The sequence below is a fragment of the Sapajus apella genome, unplaced genomic scaffold (assembly GCF_009761245.1).
Source record: "Sapajus apella isolate SASKATOON/1434 unplaced genomic scaffold, GSC_monkey_1.0 scaffold10, whole genome shotgun sequence".
In the NCBI taxonomy this organism is placed as follows: Eukaryota; Metazoa; Chordata; class Mammalia; order Primates; family Cebidae; genus Sapajus; species Sapajus apella.
Window position 1 is genome coordinate 23,414,078 of NW_022436950.1, and position 23,273 is coordinate 23,437,350.

Genomic DNA, 23,273 nt, shown 5'->3' on the forward strand with positions numbered 1-23,273 from the left:
CCCAGCTAATTTTTTGTATTTTTAATAGAGACGGGGTTTCACCATGTTGACCAGGATGGTCTCGATCTCTTGACCTCGTGATCCGCCCGCCTCGGCCTCCCAAAGTGCTGGGATTACAGGCTTGAGCCACCGCGCCCGGCCCTTTTTTTTTTAAGAGGGGGTTTCACCATGTTGGTCAGGCTGGTCTTGAACTCCCGACCTCAGGTGATCCGCCCGCCTTGGCCTCCAAAGTGCTTGGATTACAGGCGTGAGCCACCACGCCCAGCCTGCAACAAGTATTCTTATACATGCCTCCTTATACCAGGATAACATGGGCATAAGTTTCATGGGGTAGATACTGAAAATTTCTGGGTCATGGAGTACACATGTTTCAAACTGTGAATTTTACTAAATATTTAATAAATGTTGACAAATTTATTCCACAAAGTGGTTGAAGCAGCCTCCACTTCCACTAAGGTGTATGAAGTATATCCATTTGCTCATATTGATGTAATCATATTTTTTTTTTTTTTTTTTTGAGACGGAGTTTCGCTCTCATTACCCAGGCTGGAGTGCAATGGCGCGATCTCGGCTCACCGCAACCTCCGCCTCCTGGGTTCAGGCAATTCTCCTGCCTCAGCCTCCTGAGTAGCTGGGATTACAGGCACGCGCCACCATGCCCAGCTAATTTTTTGTAGTTTTAGTGGAGACGGGGTTTCACCACGTTGACCAGGATGGTCTCGATCTCTTGACCTCATGATCCACCCACCTCGGCCTCCCAAAGTGCTGGGATTACAGGCGTGAGCCACCGTGCCCGGCCTAATGTAATCATATTTTACCCAAGTTTTGGCAAGCCTGCATGTGAAGGAATGCTATATCTCATTGTTGTCATAAGTTCCATTTTTTTATTCATATGAAAGTCAACAATTATTGTTTATTTTACATACATTAAGTAGTTAGCATAGTCTGCTTGTGTTATCAATTTTTGTGTATAAATCAGCCTCTTCCATTACATTAGGAATTCTGAAAGGGTGGAGATTTCTGTATCATCTAGAAAAGAATATAATAGGTGCTCAGTAAATACTGATCATTTGTTGAATGAAGACTGTAATATTACACCAGGCACAGTGGCTCAGGCCTATAATCCCAGCACTATGGGAGGCTGATTACTTGAGGTCAAAAGTTCAAGACCAGCCTGGCCAAATACAAAAATTAGCTGGGTATGGTGGTGTGCCTGTAGTCCCAGCTACTCGGGAGGCTGAGGCAGGAGAATCACTTGAACCCAGGAGGTGGAAGTTGCAGTGAGCTGAGATCACGCCACTGTACTCCAGCCTGGGTGACAGGGCACGACTCTGTCTCAATTAAATAAATAAATAAATGGCGATGATATTGCAAGAAGAAATGTATTACCAAGAAGAAATAGGTCAGTAAGCATATGCCTGTCTGTTCTGGAAGATCCTCTTTTGGTTTCCTTCCCATGGCTTTAAACAAGTGGCCCTAGAGAGACTCACCATCATCCACCGGATAGTCTAGGAAATCGTCTCCCTCCTCCTCCTTAGGCCGATCTCCACCTTCTGATTCCCCGAGTTCGTCATCTGTTTTCTCATTGTCTGAGCGGTAGATGATGATTGATTCTGGGCGAGACTCTTTCCTCTTCTTTTTCCTGCGCCCCATTGTGGATTCCCCATCCAGGGCTAGGGCAGCAGCCACAGCTTTCCTGAGAGGACCCTGGTGGGGGCTTGGGAGCTGGCCCTGGCCTTCTACTGCTGCTGGCTCTTCCATCCCAGCCCTGACATCTACCTATGCCTTATAAAGAGTCAGACTTGTTTGAGCAAACTCACAGTTCACACATCACAGAGCTTCTTCCTAGATGGGGCTATGCAAAGATGTCCCAAGGATACATTCCACCTGAAAGATAGGAAAGCAAAGCAAATGAGGTGAAATGGACAGGAATGTGGGAAAGGATCCTCAGCTTGGCAGAAGCCTTCCTCTCCCTTTACTTCTTGCAACACTATTTTGGGAGTGCAACAGAAATCTCTTATAAGAATACATAGATAGTGAATAAACTTTTGCTACGGTAATATTTTTGTCATTTATACAAACATACAGTATTAGGCAAAACCCATGTGAAGGAATACTATATCTCATTGTTGTCATAATTTGCATTTTCCTTATTCATATGAAAGTCAACAATTACTGTTTATTTTACATATATTAAGTAGTTAATATAGTCTGCTTGTGTTACCAGTTTTCAGGTATAAATCAGCCTCTAGTTGGAGCATTTAGAGTATAAGGAAGTTGGGTGAGGAAGCCTTACCAACAGATGAGAGTTAAGAACCACAGGTAGGCTGTTATTTGAGTCTCTCCATATTTGTGCTCCACCCTAGGATTCAGTGGCAATTTTCCCCCTTCCCTTTCCCACATGACTACTCAATGCATCTGCTTATGTTGGTTTCTTCATCTTTGTCACGTTTCTCCATCTCTTTCAAGCCTGGCTCAAGACAGACTCACTCACTCACATTCCCTTCTGTGACTACCCCAGCCCCCATGTCCTTTCGTCCCACCGCAACCCTATCATTACAGGAATATGGTGAGAATTCAATGAATGGCCCAGTGTGAAATGCCTAATATGTGAGTGATACTTCATAAATACTAGTTTCTATTCCCTTTCTTTTGCTTCCTTCTATTTGTAATTTAATAGTATTTGTCATCTGAACCATACTCTTAATACTTAATTACTTGGCATTTCATATCATTGTATTGATTATAGATGGCATCATGAGTTTTCATTCATCTTTCCAGGTAGATAACAAACTTCTAGAGATCAGGAACTGTCTTACTCTTCTTCACCACCAATGGGAAAATCCCAGGTCTGGACATGTAGTACAAAGTCAGTATGTACTTGTTGACTTGATAGGACAGAAATATGATACAAACAAGTGTTAAGAAAGAAAGGCTAATTCTCTTCCCCATTTTAATACACTTTATTATGCTGTTAATATTGGATCTGAGAAGCAGGTTCTAAACATCTCTCCTTCCTTTTAGATTTCACAAGAGAGAGGGTAAAAGAAAATTTTACCCAATCTCCAAGGCTTTAATCATAGACTTGAGAGAAGAGGGAGGACTTTGTTTTTTTTCTCTGGAAGTTAAGCTGTGCCCATCTTCCACTTCCACTCCCAGTCTAAAGATTATTAACAGGCTGGTTAAGGCGTTTCACGCCTATAATCCCAGCACTTTGGGAGGCCAAGGCAGGCGGATCACCTGAGGTCAGGAGTTTGAGACCAGCTTGGCCAACATGGTGAAACCCCCTCTACTAAAAATACAAAAATTAGCTGGGCATAGTGGTACACACCTGTAATCCCAGCTACTCGGGAGGCTGAGGCAGGAGAATCACTTGAATTTGGGAGTCAGAGGTTACAGTGAGCCAAAATCTCACCACTGCACTCCAGCTTGGGTGACAGAGCAAGAATCTGTCTCAAAAATAAATAAATTATTAACAAATGTGAGGCTGGGCGCGGTGGCTCAAGCCTGTAATCCCAGCACTTTGGGAGGCCGAGGCGGGTGGATCACGAGGTCAAGAGATCGAGACCATCCTGGTCAACATGGTGAAACCCCGTCTCTACTAAAAATACAAAAAATTAGCTGGGCATGGTGGCGCGTGCCTGTAATCCCAGCGACTCAGGAGGCTGGGGCAGGAGAATTGCCTGAACCCGCGAGGCGGAGGTTGCGGTGAGCCGAGATCGCGCCATTGCACTCCAGCCTGGGTAACGAGCGAAACTCCGTCTCAAAAAAAAAAACAAACAAACAAAAAAACAAATGTGATATTGCAGAGTATTAATTTCAATCAATCATTAGCTCTGGACTGTTGATCATTGTAGTGGGGAAAATAGGTTTTAAAGAACATGCTCATTCTCTGGAACTCATGCTTAGAATAACCGGTTTTAAGCCACTCTTGAAGACAATTCTCCAGATAATTCTTTTAAAAAAAAAAAAAACGAAAAACTAGTGGGCCTATTTGGACAGATAATTCTTTTTTTTTTGTTTGTTTTTTTGAGAAGGAGTCTCACTCTGTCACCCAGGCTGGAGTGCAATGAATGGCACAATCTTGGCTCACTGCAACCTCCGCCTCCCAGGTCCAAGCGATTCTCCTGCCTCAGCCTCCTGAGTAGCTGGGATTACAGATGCGTGCCACCATGCCCAGCTAATTTTTGTATTTTTAGTAGAGACGGGGTTTCAACATCTTGGCCAGGCTGGTCTCGAACTCCTGACCTTGTGATCCACCCACCTCGGCCTCCCAAAGTGCTGGGATTACAGGCGTGAGCCACCGTGCCCGGCTGGACAGATAATTCTTAAATTCATCCACCCAACTTTCCCATCTCCACTGCTTCCATTTTGGTCTAAGAGACCATTGTCTCTTAACTGGTTATAGAAAAAATTCTCCTACCTTCCAGCTTCCACTCTTGCTGCCTTTCAATCAATTCCCCACTCAGCAGTAAGAAAAATCTTATTAAAAAAAATTTTTTTTTTAATTTTTTGAGACAGAGTGTGGCTCTGTCACCCAGGCTGCAGTGCAGTGGTGTGATCCTGGCTCACTGCAACCCCTGCTCCTGGGTTCAAACGATTTTCCTGTCTCAGTCTCCCGAGTAGATGGCATTACAGACACGTGCCACCAAGCCCAGCTAATTTTTGTATTTTTAGTAGAGATGGGATTTCACCATGTTGGCCAGGCTGGTCTTGAAATCCTGACCTCCAGTGATCTGCCCTCCTCAGCCTCCCAAAGTGCTAGGGTTCCAGGCGTGAGCCACTGCACCTGGCCAGAAACATCTTTTGAAAACATGAAGAAAATCAGGCTGTTTGCTGCTTAAAATCCTCCTGTAACTTCCTACTGTTATACATGTGCAAGGCCACGTGGCCTAAGGACCTCCCCATCCCGCCATCCCATCTATACCACCATAGCAGACATACTGTGCTCCAATCACACTGGCTGTGTATTTATTCCTCAAGAGCACCAAATGCTTCCTAATGCTTGGGATCTTCTCAAGTACTGTCCACCTTGCTGCTCTGCTTCTCCACCCTTGCCCCTTCCTATGCCTGTCTTTGTTTTATAGAGTCCGTGTTCAAATGTCTCCTCCTCTGAGCCATTCTTGACACACCCGAACTAAAAACTTGACTCCCTGCTCTGCCTTTCATTATTCTTTATCATAACAGCTTGTTTCCTGAATAAGACTTATCAACATTTGTAATTAGTATTTATTTTTCTTTTACTTATTTATTGCATATCTCTTCTACTAGACTCTAAGCTCTATGAAGTGGTACCATAGACGTAGGCCAACAAGTAGATGTTCAATAAATCTAATGGCAGCAACTCAGGACTGGCTTATTTTTGTCAAAGACTGAGACTAAGGAGAAGTTTAATAAAAAGACATTAATCAGCTCCTTGATATGCTTCGTTATGGCACAATTGCTAGGTAGTTTTGCTCCACGGTGGGGGCAGGACCAGATGCCTCACTGACATTCCTTCAGCACTGAGATTCTGGGAGTCGAAATGTTGAGAATCCCACAAGCCCCTGTCAGTCTGAGCTAGCAGCTGCTTTGCAGAGGGGAGAAAATAAAGTTACCAGGCAGATGGGGTGGGGGAGGGGTGGGAAGATGAAGGCAGTCATTGCTAATGGGGTATGACAGAGCTGGGGGGAGCAGTTTGGGGGTGTGGGAGGACCTTGGCCACAGGAATGCCTTTTTCCCCAGGACAAAGGGGGCAGCGACGCAGAGCACAGGGAAGGAGTGGTCAATGCAGCCAGGCGTGGTGGCCCTGGGAAGAGATGCCTCAACCAGAGGCAGAATTAAAATCTGAAAACAAAGAGCAGAACTATTGCTGTGTCTCCAGGCCTTTTGGGGTTAGCTGACTTTGAAACCCTGACTGAGGTCAGAGGCAGAGGCAAAGAGATAATGTCTCCTAATTTTAATCAAAAGATTGCTTAAAGAGACCCCAAAGTTGTCTTAATCGCAGGTTCTGCCTGGATCATGAAAAATCGCTTTTCTGCACGAAAAATACTGCTCATCCTGCAACTTCCTTGCAGCTGAGGGGTGGCATCTTATTATCCTCAGAGGGCATAACTGGCTTGCAGCCCCCAGTGCCTGTTTCACTGGAAGACATCAGAATCCCACTCTCGGTCTACTCAGCAGCCACACGGAAGCTGCGACACACCCAGATTCCCACTGAGCTACCCTGGCATACCTCTGTGAATCTATAGGTCCAGATCAGGGCATAAATCATCTTAAGTTATATCTTCAATGAAGTTATCATTTAAAAGAATTTAAAGTGTCCTCACCCACAAGAAAGAAAGCCTGGACTTTTCTTGAACAAGATATGCCTCAGAACTGAATCAATATTTCTTTTCCTTAAAAAATACTTTGTCATTGGGATCAAACCAAAAGGAGTTATATTTTTCTGCAACAATACTTTGAGCTTTCCTGTTTGAATTTGCTTTGTTTAAAAGGAGGTGATGGTGTTGTAATCTTAAAAATTTGGTCCTAACTATGGAATTGACTTAAGTAGTAGAGGTAAGTGATTCCTGGATAAACTATCCAGCAAATGGTAACCGGAAGAAATTTATTCCTTTCTTTAATGAGTGTGGATTTCAATCTGTAGGCAACAAAGATAGAGGGAAAAGGGGATCAGAGAAGGGTAAGAGGATGGAGGAACAGGGAAGTGTAGCTGTACAACAAGAACTGCAGCCTTGCTGGTGGGTGGGACCTGGTGGAGGAAGTGATGTCTGATTCCTCTGTCAACCAGACCCATTTCCAACTGGCTTTGTGAATACTAGGTGGGAGCCCCAACAAAAGGATGATGGTATTTACTTGCCTTTAAATTATTTTAATACCTGGCAGAGGAAAATGCAACACTCGGACAACAGCCTTAGAAATAGCATCCTGCCTGCATTGTTAAGACCATGGCAACTGACACATTCGGCCAAGTTCTTAAGGTGAAGTCTCAGTAGGCCAGTCCAGGTGTAATCTCACTCTGGTGAGTTGACAGCAGGAGACAAGATGAAAGATAAGGGGCAGATCTGAATAATAAATCACTGTTACTGGGCACCATAACACAGATAAGAAAATTTCCCCATCCTGTGCGGGCTTGCCCTCCTGCACAAGGAACGAACTACAGGACAGGATCTCAAACACACACCTATAGATGCATCTTGCAGGAAGCGTGCACCCTTCAACGAAAGATCCTCTTCTGCACTTCCTATGCAGCCCGGCTGAAATGGCTGAGGTCTCAAATCTGGTAAAGATGGTCTTTCCCTTGATTTTTGGGTGGGGAGTGGGAAGTGAGACAGTGGTGGGCCCGAGTTTATTTTTTAAATCATTTATTTTCTTGGTTCTGTCGATAACTGCAATCGTATCTCCTTTTCCCCTTCACTCTCTGTTCTGGGCTACCTCCCGAAGAATGAAAGGATCTGGAAGCCGCATTTCTCCCCCTCAGCTAAGCCTGCCTCTTCTCCCCTTCCCAGACAGCCGCACACAGCACCTGGAGCCCCAGCATCGCCGACGTCCGACCCCGGCGGGGGGCGCAGCGAGGGCGCCGAGCTGCCGCCTTTCTTTTTCCAGCTGCACAGATTTAATTTTAATTAATCGTGAGAGCTACAGCACTGAGGATTGAATTTTCGAAATAGAGCACACCCTGCTTGTTTCTTTCTTTCTTTTTTTTTTTTCATTTCCCTTCCACCCTTTTCCCAATGGCATCGAAATGTAAAGAAATGAACGAGGAGTCTCACCCACACCTGCCCAGGGACCGGCGCTGGCGGAGGATGCGGACAGCGGATGGGGAACGGTCCTGGTCCGGAAGGATGCAGGTCTGCAGCGGCGCGCGGGCGGGGCCGGGCCGGAGAGGGGGCGGGGTCCCAGCGGTCACGTGGGCTCTGGCCCCGCCCCGCCCTTGCCCCGCCCTTCCGCCTCTTGTTGTCCGGCAAACCGTGGGGTCTGCTCTCGCGTCCTCTGGCATCCGGCTGCAGGGATGGCGGGCTGGGCTAAGGGCAAGAGCGTCCTGGCGCCTGGTTTGCTGCAGGGCCAAGTGGCCATCGTCACCGGCGGGGCCACGGGCATCGGAAAGGCCATCGCGAAAGAGCTCTTAGAACTGGGTACGTGAGCGGGCCGCTGGTGCAGAGACGTGGCTGGGGTGACCTGGGGTAACCCGGGGTCGGGAGCCAGGGGCTCTCGGCGGGGCTTGGGGAGTGTGGAACTGTAGAGCAGAGCGGGGGCAGGTGAGCGCGAAATTACGACCACTAGGGGTACAGAAGAGAGCAGCTCTTCCTAAGAGCTAGTTTTTAGCCACTGGTTAAAAACTAAAGGGACCACTGAGGCCAAAGAGACTGTGCCCGAGGTAGGCAATAAGAAGACCAGTGAGAAACATGCTGTGCAATTAGTTTTATATTCAGATTTAAATGAATCCATTCTATATGTTTAATTTGAGTGATTGGGAAACGTGGGAAGACTTCATTTAACTGGAAACCGTTGTAAACGTACTGGGAGTCTCTCATAGTATCTTCTCACATCTCTTAACATAACCCCAGCAAGGAAGTATACTGAATATTTACCTTAACTTGGGTGAAGACCTTTGTAAACACATAAATGAGAGAATAAACCACAAAGGGGAACATAAATAAATCTACCTATATGAAGATGTAAATCCTTATTCAATTTTTAAAAAATAAAGTTTAAGGGCATATGAAGAAAAATGTTTACAACATAAGATAAATTGTTGTTGTTGGTTTTGAGATAGGGTCTCACTCTGTTGTCCAGGCTGGTCTCGAACCCCTGGGCTCAAGGGATCCTCCTATCTTGCCTCTGACTCCCAAAGTGTTGGGATTACAGGCTGCACCACTAGACTATATATATATAGTCTTATATATAAAGAGCTCTTACAAATAAAGAAAAAAAGCAAACACATTGATAGAAAAATTAGACTAATGATATGGACTAAGTGTTCCAAAAGAAGAACTACAGACAGGCAAGAAACATATGAAAAAATAATCAATTTCATTGGTAATAAAATATAAAATACTGTCAGTAAGCTGTCATTTTTCTAACAAAATTTTGAAACATTGGGAAAAATTAAAGTGTTGATGCAGAAGTGAGAAGGCAGGCAGGAATGTAAATTATTACAAACTCTCTGGAGGGCAGTTTGGAAAAAAGGATCCAAAGTCTTCACAATGTTCATGCTCTTTGACAGTAATTCCTTTCTCAGTTATTTAAGGAAACAGAAACAATCAAAGATTTTCATGCAAGGAAAATCATATTTGAGTGGTGAAAAAATGGAAATTACCTGAAAGTCCAATATAAGGGAAATATTTAAATCAATAACAATGAAATATAATGCTACCATTTAAATATCTTGCTATTGGTACTGGCACAGTGGCTCATGCCTGTAATTTCAGCACTTTGGGAGGTTGATGCAGGCAGATAACCTGAGGTTAGGAGTTCGAGACCAGCTTGGCCAACATGGTAAAACCCCATATCTACTAAAAGTACAAAAGTTAGCCTGGCATGGTGGCGCACACCTGTAGTCCCAGCTACTTGGGAGGCTGAGGCATGAGAATCACTTGAACCTGGGAGGCAGAGGTTGCAGTGAGCTGATACCATGCCACTGCACTCCAGCCTGGGCAACAGAGTGAGGCTCCATCTCATTAAATAAATAAATAAATAAATAAATGTCTTGCTATTGAAGACTTATTTGGAGAAATGAATACCATATATTGGGAAAAGCAGGATTCTAAACCTAATAGCATTCCAATTTTACTTTTAATAAGAAATATATAGGCTGGGCGTGGTGGCTCACGCCTTTAATCCCAGCACTTTGGGAGGCCAAGGCGGGTGGATTATGAGGTCAGGAGTTCAAGACTCAGCCTGGCCAATGGTGAAACCCTGTCTCCACTAAAAATACAGAAATTAGCTGCGTGTGGTGGTGGGCGCTTGTAATCCCAGCTACTTGGGAGACTGAGGCAGAGAATTGCTTGAACCAGGGAGGCGGAGGTTGCAGTGAGCAGAGATTGCACCACTGCACTATAGCCTGGGCAACAGAGCAAGACCCCATCTCAAAAAAAAAAAAAAAAAAGAAAGAAAGAAAGGTATACATGCAGGGCTGGATGTGGTGGCTCATGCCTGTAATCCCAGCATTTTGGGAGGCCAAGGATCATGAGATTAAGAGTTTGAGACCAGCCTGGTTAATATGGTGAAACCCCATCTCTACTAAGAATACAAAAATTACCCAGATGTGGTGGCACGTGCCTGTAATCCCAGCTACTCGGAAGGCTGAGGCAGGAGAATCACTTGAACCTGGGTGGCTGAGGTTGCAGTGAGCCGAGATCATGCCACTGCGCTACAGCCTGGGTGACAGAGCAAGACTCCATCTCAAAAACAAACAAACAAACATTTACAAGTGTGAGCCATTGTACCCGGCCGTAAAAGTCGTTTTTATAATGACTTTCTCCTCTTCATTTTTTTATGCCAGAATTAATGGCTATTTCCACAACATTGTTATATAAACTCAAATTGAGCAAAAAAGAAAGTGTTAACTTTTTTTTTTTTGAGATAGAATCTTGCTCTGTTACCCAGGCTGGAGGGCAGTCTCATGATCTCATCTCACTGCAACCTCCACCTCCTGAGTTCAAGCGAGTCTCATGTCAGCCTTCCAAGTAGCCGGGACCACAAGCATGCACCACCACGCCTGGCTAGTTTTTATATTTTTAGAAGAGATAGGGTTTTCCCATATTGGCCAGGCTGGTCTCGAAATCCAGACCTCAAGTTACCTGCCTGCCTTGACCTCTCTAAGTGCTAGGATTACAGGCATGAGCCACTGCCCCCAGCCTCTAGTCAGAAGGCCACTGGTTTTTTTTTATTTTATTTTTTATTTTTTTTTATTTTTTGGTGTGAATTATGTTTGTTTGGCATGAATTTTGAGGCATGACTTTTTAAATGATGATTACTGTATTGTCTTTCACATCCATAGGATTTTGACTTTTCTTTTTGCTAAGAGGACACAGAAAGCTTTAGCTCACAAAAGCAGGATATTGTGGGCAGAATTAGATCTCCTTCGTACCTTTGAGTGGTGCTGTTAGGTGGAGAGAAACCTGATTTCATCAAGGAAAACCTAAGACATAAAGTTGAATTCATATCAGGTCCTTGTTTTTTTTTTTTTTATCTTCAAGTTAATCATTCACTTTCCATTACCACAGTAGAACATAAAGTATGCATAGTAGATAAAATGAAATTGGGAAATGCAAGTGGAAATTAGGAGCCATGACAGCACTTTTTCTTGCTCTAGTCTAGTCCAACTAGTCTGTTACCAACACCAGGGACCAAGAAGGTGCTTAATAAATATATTATTCTGAGTTGAAGATAGAAAGGGATCAGTATCAGCCTAAGCAGGAACACAGCATACTGGGCTACAAGCCTCTGATGCTGAAACAACTCCTTATCCAAAAGCTGCTTCTATACCTATTCCAGCCAGGTCAGTTGAGCTTCCTGGATCTCTCTAGCTACATGTAAACAAAAATAAAATCTATCTAAATGATTTAACATGAAAGGTAAGGATGATATCTAATAATTTTCTAGTTTATTTATAAGGTAGCATAAGAGGTTTGTAATACATTAAAATAGTGTAAAAGTATATAAAAGAAAAAATGAGCTTTACCCATTCTGCCCTTTTTCTAAATTCCCTTCTTGGTGATTTTCTGTAAATCTAATAAGCACATGTATACTCACACACGCATACACATACACACACATATATGTTTTGTTTGTGAATGGAGCGGACTGTTAAATTAACAGGTAATTATGATACAGTGAAGGTCTAAATGCTGTATTAGGATGAGAACAGTCTATAACTATAACGCCTCACATAGAATTTAAGACTGCAAAGCCACTGCAGTCCAGCCTAGGCAACACAGGGAGACCTCATCTCTAAAAATATATATGTGAAAGAACCACTTAACAGTTCATAGGTAGTCTTTGCTTTTGCATGGCATTGTAGCATTGTAACAATGATTGAGCAAGCTGAAACCATGCAAAGCAAAAATAGTGGGAAAAAGTACAAGTGTTTCATGACCTTCAAAAATTTTTGTCAAAGCATTAGAAATTCTCTTATTGTTAGTTACACATGTATAGGGAAATGAAAAAAAATAGTAGACCTAGACTAGTTTTACTGGAGAGATGTTTTAAAGAGTACAAAGTTTCATTTAGACAGGAGAAATAAGTTCTGATGATCTATTGCACAGCATGATGGTGTTAGTAATGCATTGTGTATTTCAAAATAGTGAAAATAGTGGATTTTGAATGTTCTTAAAGAAATGATAAGAGGTGATAGATACATTAGCCTGATTTCATTATTCCACAATGTATTTATATATCAAAATATTATATTTTACCCCATTAAAATGTTTAATTAAAGTTAAAAATTAAAGTGTTTAATTTCCATGTGAAAAGTGTGTCAAGAGTCATTTGATTAGTGCTTACTTTCTCATTGTATACCTTATGATATGGAGCAAGCATTTTTTCTATACCTTGTTGAATTGTCGTACTCCCTTCTATGTTTGGATTAGCTGATTTTAACATTTTATCCTTTATACTTTCAATGTCATGAAATATTTCCAAAAGTGGTTTTTTTTTTTTTTTTTTTTTTTTTTTTTTTTTGTTTGGGGTTTTTTTTTTTTTCCCTACTCCCCTCTTTTAAAAATAAAAAAATTGGCCGGGCATGGTGGTGTATGCCTGTGGTCCCAGCTACTCGGGAAGCTGAGGTGGGAGGATCAGTGGAGCCCAGAAGGTCAAGGCTGCAGTGAGCCAAGACCGCCACTGCACTCCAGCCTAGGCAACAGAATAAGACCCTGTCTCAAAAACACACAAATGAACATTTTAAGTTTCTTTCTTCTTTTGCATATTTTAGATTTTTATCTGGCATCATTTTCCTTCTCCTTGAAGGACTGACTTCCTTTCACCTTTTTTTAGTGCAGATCACTTTGATGAATTTTTCTGGCTTTCATAGGTGTGAAAAATGTCTTTATTTTCCCCTCATTTTTGAGAGATATTTTCACTGGGTCAAGATTTCTAGGTTCACAAACTTTTTCATTGCTTTCAGTTACCGTAAAGATGTTCCACTGTCTGCTGGCTTGCATTGTTTCTGAAAGAAGTCTTTATCTCTTGTTCTATACTTAATGTGTTGTTTTCCTCTGGCTGCTTTTAAGATTTTCCTCTTCATCACTGGTCTGTTTAATTATAACATCAGTGTCATTTCTGGGTCTGTTTTTATTAATTGACTTTTCTCCTTATTATGTGCTGTTATTTTCCTGCTCCTTGGCATACCTGGTAGTTTTTTTGTTAGATGCCAGATACTGAATTTGACCTTGATGGATGTTGACCATTTTTACATTCTTGTAAATATTCTTGAGCTTTGTTCTGGGATACAGTTCAGTTACTTGAAAACAATTTGATACTTTAAAAGATGTTTGATCTGAGCAGCCTTTAGTCTATGGTGAATTTTGCCTCGCTGCTGAAGCCATCCTCTTCTGCGTATTTTACCGAATACCCCATGAAAGGCTTTTTTTCTGGTGGGCACACCGATCATTCCCAGTGCCATGTGAGTGCCAGGATTTGACCTCCTTGCCCATTTTTGGTGGTCCTTTCCTCTTTGATTTATTCCCAAGCATTGATCAGTACTCAGGTGAAGATTCAAGAGGAACCCTTCACATCTGTGGATGTGAACCCTCTCTCTCTGTGTATCTTTTCTCCCTATACCTGGGTAGTTTCACGGCCTTGGCTGCCGGGACGCCCAACTTCATCTCTTCCACCAGGGAGACTTTGGTCTCTGAATGTGTTTCCTTCTTTTGCTTTAGTCTAGACCGTCTCACCAGGCAGCAAACAAGGGCTCATGTTTGTTTTCACTCTCCCAGAGGTGACTGTCCAGTGCTACTTCATGTCTGGTGCCTGAAAACCATTGTTTCATATATTTTGTCCAATTTTTTAGTTGATTCAGGCTTGAGGGCAAATTCAGTTCCTATTACTCCATCTTGTCCAGAAGCAAAAGTCCTAATTTATCTTTTTTTTTTTTTTTTTAAAAAAAACAACAGCCCACCGCCAGCCTCGGCCCTGAAGAGGGCTGGATGGGCAAGTCGGGCACGATGGCTCGAGCCCGGGCGGTGGCGGCGGTGGCTGGGGGCGGCGGCGCCTGCTCCTCCTCGCCTCGGCGCCGGCGGTGATCGGAGCGAGCGGGCGCGCCTCCCGATGAGACTGCTGGTGGGCTGGCTGTGCCTGAGCCTGGCGTCCGTGTGGCTGGCGCGGAGGATGTGGACGCTGCGGAGCCCGCTCACCCGCTCCCTGTACGTGAACATGACGAGCGGCCCCAGCGGGCCGGCGGCGGCCGCGGGCGGCGGGAAGGAGAACCACCAGTGGTATGTGTGCAACAGAGAGAAATCATGCGAATCACTCCAGGCTGTCTTTGTTCAGAGTTACCTTGATCAAGGAACACAGATCTTCTTAAACAACAGCATTGAGAAATCTGGCTGGCTATTTATCCAATTATATCATTCTTTTGTGTCATCTGTTTTTAGCCTGTTTATGTCTAGAACATCTATCAATGGGTTGCTAGGAAGAGGCTCAATGTTTGTGTTTTCACCAGATCAGTTTCAGAGACTGCTTAAAATTAATCCAGACTGGAAAACCCACAGACTTCTTGATTTAGGTGCTGGAGATGGAGAAGTCACAAAAATCATGAGCCCTCATTTTGAAGAAATCTATGCCACTGAGCTTTCTGAAACTATGATATGGCAGCTTCAGAAGAAGAAATACAGAGTGCTTGGTATAAATGAATGGCAGAATACAGGGTTCCAGTATGATGTCATTAGCTGCCTGAACTTGCTGGACCGCTGTGATCAGCCCCTGACTTTGTTAAAGGATATCAGAAGTGTCTTGGAGCCAAGGAGAGGCAGGGTCATCCTTGCCCTGGTCCTCCCCTTTCATCCCTACGTGGAAAACATAGGTGGCAAGTGGGAGAAACCATCGGAAATTTTGGAAATCAAGGGACAGAACTGGGAAGAACAAGTGAATAGTCTGCCTGAAGTTTTCAGAAAAGCCGGTTTTGTTATTGAAGCTTTCACCAGACTGCCATACCTGTGTGAAGGTGACATGTATAATGACTACTACGTTCTGGATGACGCTGTCTTTGTTCTCAAACCAGTATAAACATGGGGAGGTTGAAGTCTTCAGAGTCCACACCCTCTGGGATGTGCCCTCAGAAGAGGGTCTGCATTCACAATTATGTGAAGGGAGGACCCTTGGGGACTGCCATTCTAAATATCATGTAGGAATTTTAAAAGCCAAAATACTAATTATTTCTTTGTAGTGTGTAAAGGAATGTTTTTAAAAGAGAAAAACCCAACTCTTTGTGGATTTTTATCAACTCTTTACTCAGAGCCACTCTCTAATGCAGGTCACACTCCAATTATGATGGAAGATATTTTTTATACTTAATTGCAGTAGGGACTCATTCCCAGACAAAGCAATAGTCACGACTTCATGGAGCCAATCAATGGATTGTTTTTAATAAAATGAAGACTGGCAATAAAGCTGTCCATTCAGTTCCAAATACTGGTTTTAAGGTTTAGCCACTGATATTCTTTCATGCTTAGAAATTCTTTGTTATTATTCAAGAAAATGTTTTTAATCATGCTAATAAACTTTTTTGGAGATGAAAAAAAAAAAAAAAACGACATAGGAACATACATGGCCAGGGCAGTGACTTGTGCCTGTAGTCCCAACACTTTGGGAGGTCAGGTGGGAAGATTGCTTTATCTTGGGAGAAGTTCAAGGTTACAGTGAGCTATGTCAAACCACTGCACTCCAGCCTGACTAACAGAGTGAGACCCTGATTCTGAAATAAAAAAAACATTTAAAAAAATGGGAGAGAGATCCAAGCTGGCTGATCACTAGCAGCTCGGGATTGTAGCTCCCAGTGGAAGCACAGAGAACGAGAGGACGCCACACTTTCAAATGAATTTTTGTTGCTCACGCACCAGGAGATTCCCAGCGGAGGAGCCCCACGGGTCGCCAGCATGACACTTGTGGCTGGTGAGGCGATTTTTCCACTGCCTTGGTGCGGTGGTTCTTGGTGCAGAATCAGAAAAGCACCATCAATCTTAATGCCGCTGTTTTGGCCGGCGCAGTGGGTTGCTCAGATTTTAGCGCTGGGAATCAACAAGTTGGACGTCCACTCAGAAACCCAATTATAAAGACCACAGATGGATAAATGTATAATGAAGGGAAGAAAATGCCTAAAAAGGCTGAGAATACCCAAAATCAGAACGCCTCTCCATCTACAGGGGATCACAATTCCTCATCAGCAACGGAATAAGGCCTGATGGAGAACGAGTGTGTTCCATTAACAGAAGCAGCCTTCAAAAGGTGGGTGATAAGAAGCTTCTGGGAATTAAAAGAACTTGTTCTAACCCAATGCAAAGAAACTAAGAACTTTGAAAAAAGGTTTGATGAAATGTTAACAAAAATACACAATTTAGAGAGGAATATAAGTGAATTAATGGAGCTGAAAAACACAACACGAGAACTTGGCGAACGATGCACAAGTTTTAACAGCCGAATCAATCAAGCAGAAGAAAAGATATGAGAAGTTGAAGACCAACTTAATGAAATAAAACAAGAAGACAAGATTAGAGAAAACAGGATAAAAAGGAATGAGCAAAGTCTCCAAGAAATATGGGACTATGTGAAAAGACCTAATCTACGCTTGATAGGTGTACCTGAATGTGACGAAAGGAATCAGTCCAAGCTGGAAAATACGCTTCAGGATATTATTCAGGAAAACTTTCCCAACCTAGCAAGGCAGGACAATATTTAACTCCAGGTAATACAGAGAACACCACAAAGATATTCCTCAAGAAGACCAACCTCAAGGCACATAATCGCCAGATTCACCAGGGTTGAAATGAAGGAGAAAATACTGAGGGCAGCCAGAGAGAAAGGTCAGGTTACCCATAAAGGGAAGCCTATCAGACTCACAGCAGATCTCTCAGCAGAAGCTCTACAAGCTAGAAGAGAGTGGGGGCCAATATTCAACACCCTTAAAGGAAAGAACTTTCAACCCAGAATTTTACATCCAGCCAAACTAAGCTTCATAAGCGAAGGAAAAATAAAATCTTTTGTGAACAAGCAAGCACTCAGAGATTTCATCACCACCAGGCCTGCTTTACAAGAGCTTCTGAAAGAACCACTACAAATAGAAAGGAACAACCAGTATCAGCCTTTCTAAAAAATACCAAAAAGTAAACAGCATGAACATAATCAAGAATTTACATCAACTAATAGGCAAAACAGCCAGCTAACATTAAATGGCAGTATTAAACTCACATATATTATTATTAATTCTAAATTCAAATCGACTAAATCCCCCAATCCAAAGACACAGACAGGCAAAAAAAGCCAAAACTCATCGGTATGCTGCATCCAGATCCATCTCATATGCAAGGATACACAGACTCAAAACAAAGGGATGGAGAAAGATTTACCAACCAAATGGAGAGCAAAAATAAATAAATAAAAAGCAGGAGTTGCTTTAAAGCAACAAAGATCGAAAGAAGCAAAGAAGGATATTACATAATGGTAAAAGGATCAATGCAACAAGAAGAGCTAAAGATCCTAAATATATACGCACCCAATACAGGAATACCCAGATATATAAGACTTATAAAGAGACTTAGACTCCCACACAATAATAGTGGGAGACTTCAACATCAATATTAGACAGATCAATGAGACAGAAAATTAACGATATCCAGGATTTGAACTCAGATCCAGAACAAGTAAGCTTAATTAACATTTATAGAACTCTCCACTTTAAATACACAAAATATACTCTCTTATCAGTACCACATCACATCTATTTAGAGGTTTCAATGAAATATTGGTTGGCTGCTTGCTTGTTATTTTCTTCGTTTTTTTTTTTTCATGTCTCTATAAGCACAATTATAGGCATACCCATTTTTAGACTGCATTCTACCCTGGGCAATAAAGCAACACCCCCGTTCTAAAAAAAAAAAAAAAAAATTATTGATGGAATTTGGACAACTCGTGAAGTCACATTTTTTTGCTCTCTGGCTATTTACTTCTCAAGGTATGATGTGTTCATGGTGTCCCATGAAGGTTTATTTACTTGCTCTCTGGCTGATTCTCCTCAGGGAGTAATGTGGTCATTGCATCCCGTAAATTTGAGAGACTGAAATCTGTGGCAGATGAACTGAAGGCCAGCCTACCTCCCACAAGCCAGGCGCAAGTCGTTCCCATACAATGCAACATCCGGAAAGAAGAGGAGGTAATGCAGATATATCTATATCGTTTATTCATTCATTGTAGTTTGCAGTAGTGGTTCTTAAACCTGGCTTTGCTTCAGGTTCTCCTATGGTAGTTGTCTTAGATGAGGTTCACTAGAAGCAGAAGCTGGGGAGGAGATTCTCACGTTAATGATTTACTGAGCCAGTGACCCTTGGAGAAGGAGAGGAAGAGAAGCAAGAATGTGGCCTCAGCCAGAGACGGACTTTTGCCCTTTAAGTCTTTTTTTTTTTTTTGAGACAGAGTCTTACTCTGTTTCCCAGGCTGAAGTGCAGTGGCGCAATATGGGCTCACTGCAACCTCCATTTCCTGGGTTCAAGTGATTCTTTTGCCTCAGCCTCCTGAGTACCTGGGACTATAGGTGCGTGCCACCATGCCCAGCTAGTTTTTGTATTTTTCATAAAGACAGGGTTTCACCGTGTTGGCCAAGCTGGTCTCAAATCCTGACCTCAGGTGATCCACCCGCCTTGGCCTTTCAAAGTGCTAGGATTATGGGCGTGAGCCACCATGCCTGGCCCTTTGAGTCATTTTTTTTTTTAATGTTTATTTTAATCTGATTTCATCACTGTTTATTCTGTGTTGGTAGCTTACAAAGTAATATATAACTGAGGCCTGCCCTACTTAAGGGTGTTCCAGGCCATTGGATATATCTTGTCATCAAATTACAATTTTAGCATCGTGATCTGTGGGTATTGGATGCTGGTACATTACTAATTGGTGTAGAATTTTTAGGTTTATTCGTTGCTGCATATTCATTCGTTGTGGTACTTGGAGTTACTGTACACTGTGAGAGACTGCAGTCCCTGTCTAGAGCAAGCAATCAGGTGAGGTAACAAGTTAGGCTATTAATCTTTTACTTTTTTTGTTTTTTTGAGACGGAGTTTCGCTCTTGTTACCCAGGCTGGAGTGCAATGGCGCAATCTCAGCTCGCCGCAACCTCTGCCTCCTGGGTTCAGGCAATTCTCCTGCCTCAGCCCCCTGAGTAACTGGGATTACAGGCACGCGCCACCATGCCCAACTCATTTTTTGTATTTTTAGTAGAGACGGGGTTTCACCAAGTTGACCAGGATGGTCTCGATCTCTTGACCTCGTGATCCACCCGCCTCGGCCTCCCAAAGTGTTGGGATTACAGGCGTGAGCCACCGTGCCCGGCTAATCTTTTACTTTTAATAACTTCCAATATTCTTCTTCTTTTTTTTTTTTTGTTGGAATGTTTCTAACACAACCAATGTTCTTCTTTAGGTGAATAATTTGGTCAAATCTACCTTAGATATTTATGGTAAGATCAATTTCTTGGTAAACAATGGAGGAGGCCAGTTTCTTTCCCCTGCTGAACACATCAGTTCTAAGGGATGGAATGCTGTGGTTGAGACCAACCTGACAGGAACCTTCTACATGTGCAAAGCAGGCAAGTACCATCAGTATCCACAAGCCAACATATTTTTATTTAGAGATCTCAGAATCCTGTTAGAGATTCAGAAGCCCCATGTCATTAACATTTATTGCCTAGATTTCCTCACTTACAACATAGGAATGTAAATTGGTACATTTCAGTATAGGCAATGTTTATAAAATGTGGATATCCTTCAATCACATCATTTTGTTTCTTGGAATTTATTATGAGAAAATTATTAATGATCTATACATAAATTTAGCTATAAAGTTGTTCATAAAATTGGGAAAAACTCTCACCCTCATTTTGTTTTTAAGAAATGAATTAGCTGGGTGTGATGACTCACACCTATAATCCCAGCAGTTTGGGAGGCCGAGGCAGGTGAATCATGAGGTCAGGAGTTCAAGACCAGCCTGACCAAGATGGTGAAACTGAAACCTCATCTCTAGTGTAAATACAAAATATTAGCTGCGCGTGGTAGCAGGCACCTATAATCTCAGGTACTCAGGAGGCTGAGGCAGAGAATTGCTTGAACCTGGGAGGCAGACGTTGCAGCAAGCCGTGATCGCACTACTGCACTCCAGCCTGGACAACAGAGCGAGACTCTATCTCAAAACAAATAAAAAATTCCTTAAAAACCACCTAAGTCTTTCCTATGATGAAAAATATAGAACAATTATAACCCTAACTCAAAGGGTCTTCATCCCAACATGAATTAGGCTTTATATTCTTAGTATCTGCAAGTCTTGCAGACATCTCTACCTAACTAGGAGAATCAAGCTCTAAGTTGTGGTACAGGTTTGATTGTTCCAGTGGAAAAACCCAGAAAAAATAGTTTATTTTTCTTACATTAAAAGAACAGGTAGGTAGTCTAAGTCTTAGTAAACTACTAAGTACAGTAGTTTCATAATCATTACGGACTGTTCTTGACCTGTGGTTTTTATTTTCTGATTCAAGAGGCTGCTCCAGTTCCTGCTATTGAATTTGCATTCCAGACAGCAGGAATGAGGAAAAAGTGTAATGGTCACCTATTCCTTTTATGGGCACCATCTGGAAGTAGCACCATGATGTTTGCTCACATTCATCGCTAGAGTTCAGCTAAATGATCATACCTAGCTGTAAAAGAAACTGGGAAAGAGTCCTTAGGTCGGCAGCTATGTGCTTAATACAAATTCTATTTCTATGGAAGAAAGGGAGAATGAGTATTGGGAGACAAGTAGTGGTCTCTGACCCAAGCATTATAACTTGATGCTTTCATTCCTTCTAACAGGCAAATCAGCAGTCTCTTACCAATCCAAGATTCCTTGCTAACAACTGTCAAAAGTCTACAGAATTGAAATTCAGCCATGACTTTTATTAGTCAAACTGAGTTAAACAATGCAAGGCTGGTGGGGTACGGTGGCTCACGCCTGTAATTCCAGCTCTTTGAGAGGCCGAGGTGGGCAGATTGCCTGAGCTCAGGAGTTCGAGACCAGCCTGGGCAACATGGTGAAATCCCATTTCTACTAAAATACAAAAGAAAAAATTAGCTGGACATGGTGGCATATGCCTGTAGTCCCAGATACTCGGGAGGCTGAGGCAGACTTGCTTGAACCTGGGAGGTGAAGGTTGCAGTGAGCCGAGATTGTGCCGCTCCACTCCAGCCTAGGTGACAGAGGGAGACTCTGTCTCCAAAAAAAAAACAACAAAAAAGAATATTAGGGATTTTAGTTTTTAGTTTTTATAAGTTATATTTTTCTATATCATGAAAATAGTGAAAAACTGAAAATTATATAAATATTCTAAAGTATTAGTTTAGTAAAGTTTATAAATCTGGATGATAAAGAACTATGCAACCATTAAAAATATTGGCATAAAAATGTACTTATTGACATGAAAAATACTTCCAGATGTCACTGCAAGAAAGCAAGCTCTAAAATATTTTATCCAACATGTTCACAATTCTGTAAAAAAATAGTATGTATTTGGCCAGGCGTGGTGGCTCATGCCTGTAATCCCAGCACTTTGGGAGGCTGAGGCGGGCAGATCACAAAGTCAGGAGATTGAGACCATCCTGGCTAACATGGGGAAACCCCATCTAGACTAAAAATACGAAAAATTAGTCGGGTGTGGTGGCACACGCCTGTAGTCCCAGCTACTCGGAGAAGTTGAGGCAGGAGAATCGCTTGAACCTGGGAGGCGGAAGTTGCAGTGAGCCGACATCACGCCTCTGCCCTCCAACCTGGGCGACAGAGCAAGACTCCGCCTCAAAAAAAAAACCAAAACCAACCACAGTATGTATTTATGTGTGCATATATATGAACAGAAATGATTCTGAAAAAATTTATACCAAAATACAGTCGTGTTGTTTAACAGCAGGGATTTGTTCTGAGAAATGTGTGATTAGTCAATTTCATTGTCATATGAACATTGTGGAGTGTACTCACACAGACCTAGATGGTATAGCCTACTACACACCTAGGCTACAAACCTGGATATCATGTTGCTGTACAGAATACTACAGGCAATTGTAACACATCAAGTGTTTGTTAAGCATTTGTGCATCTCGACATAGAAAGAGTAGAATAAAAATGTGGTATTATATTCTTACGGGACCACTGTTAAATATGCAATCTGTCTTTGACCGAAACATTATTGTGATACATGACTGTATGAAATCTCTAGGAGGTAAAATTACATATTATTTTTATTTTTTTCTTGGTGTTTATCTGCCTTTTCTACTTCTGCTAATATGATCATATATCACCTATATAATTAAAATGATTCAAAAGATGACTGGCCTAAAGTCCCCAGTCTCTTTCAGCTTGTACTCTGTGACGCAATGTGCTATTGTTAAAGAATTGTGAAAAAAATCCACATATAAATTATTGATGATTTTGGACTTTCCTATAGACGTTTTTTATTCATTTTACTGATACAGGAATTTTTACCCCAATTTATTTTTGGAAAAATGTTAAATCTGTGGGAAAGTTGAAGAAATAATACAATGGATTTCTATATACCTATCATTTAGATTCACCAAGCATTGTCAGTTGTGATGGCTCATGCCTGTAATCCCAGAGCTTTGGAACGCTGAGGCAGGCGGACCACTTGAGGTCAGGAGTTCGAGATCAGCTTGGCCATCATGGTGAAACCCTGTCTCCACTAAAAATACAAAAATTAGCTGGGCGTGGTGATGCATGTCTGTAGTCTCAGGTACTTGGGAAGCTGAAGCAAGAGAATCGCTTGAACCTGGGAGGTGGAGGTTGCAATGAGCTGAGATGGCACCTCCAGCCTGGGTGACAGAGTAAGACTGTCTCAAAAAAATAAAAAAAAAATAAAAAATAGCCGGGCGCGGTGGCTCACGCCTATAATCCCAGCACTTTGGGAGGCCGAGGCGGGTGGATCACAAGGTCAAGAGATCGAGACCATCCTGGTCAACACGGTGAAACCCCGTCTCTACTAAAAAACTACAAAAAATTAGCTGGGCATGGTGGCGCGTGCCTGTAATCCCAGCTACTCAGGAGGCTGAGGCAGG

The 23,273-nt window shown here is 42.4% G+C and overlaps 3 protein-coding genes across 4 annotated transcripts in view; 2 read left to right on the forward strand and 1 right to left on the reverse strand.

Annotated features, from left to right (window-relative positions):
- The window catches only part of TMEM169 (transmembrane protein 169), a 9,994-nt gene extending 2,141 nt beyond the window's left edge, over positions 1-7,853 (reverse strand). The window contains exons 1-2 of one of the 2 annotated variants that reach the window (XM_032278300.1): positions 7,755-7,853; positions 1,491-1,887 (exon numbers count right to left, since the gene is read on the reverse strand). In XM_032278300.1, the coding sequence (XP_032134191.1) occupies positions 1,491-1,761 (271 nt within the window). In that variant the 5' untranslated portion in view covers positions 1,762-1,887; positions 7,755-7,853. The remainder of the gene's footprint in view (positions 1-1,490; positions 1,888-7,754) is intronic. The other variant, XM_032278301.1, reaches the window with a different exon arrangement.
- A 73-nt stretch (positions 7,854-7,926) lies between these two features.
- The window catches only part of PECR (peroxisomal trans-2-enoyl-CoA reductase), a 46,699-nt gene continuing 31,352 nt past the window's right edge, over positions 7,927-23,273 (forward strand). Inside the window, exons 1-3 of the mRNA XM_032278303.1 lie at positions 7,927-8,117; positions 18,213-18,346; positions 19,606-19,771. Of these exons, the coding sequence (XP_032134194.1) occupies positions 7,994-8,117; positions 18,213-18,346; positions 19,606-19,771 (424 nt within the window). The 5' untranslated portion in view covers positions 7,927-7,993. The remainder of the gene's footprint in view (positions 8,118-18,212; positions 18,347-19,605; positions 19,772-23,273) is intronic.
- Positions 14,103-15,731, forward strand: LOC116551829 (methyltransferase-like protein 9). The gene has a single exon (XM_032278302.1). It carries the CDS (start codon positions 14,251-14,253, stop codon positions 15,205-15,207), a length of 957 nt encoding a protein of 318 aa, XP_032134193.1. The 5' UTR covers positions 14,103-14,250; the 3' UTR covers positions 15,208-15,731.

Bases quoted from the DNA above. Each gene is read 5' to 3' on its own strand.
- LOC116551829 (XM_032278302.1), top strand. From the start codon at position 14,251: ATGAGACTGCTGGTGGGCTGGCTGTGCCTGAGCCTGGCGTCCGTGTGG.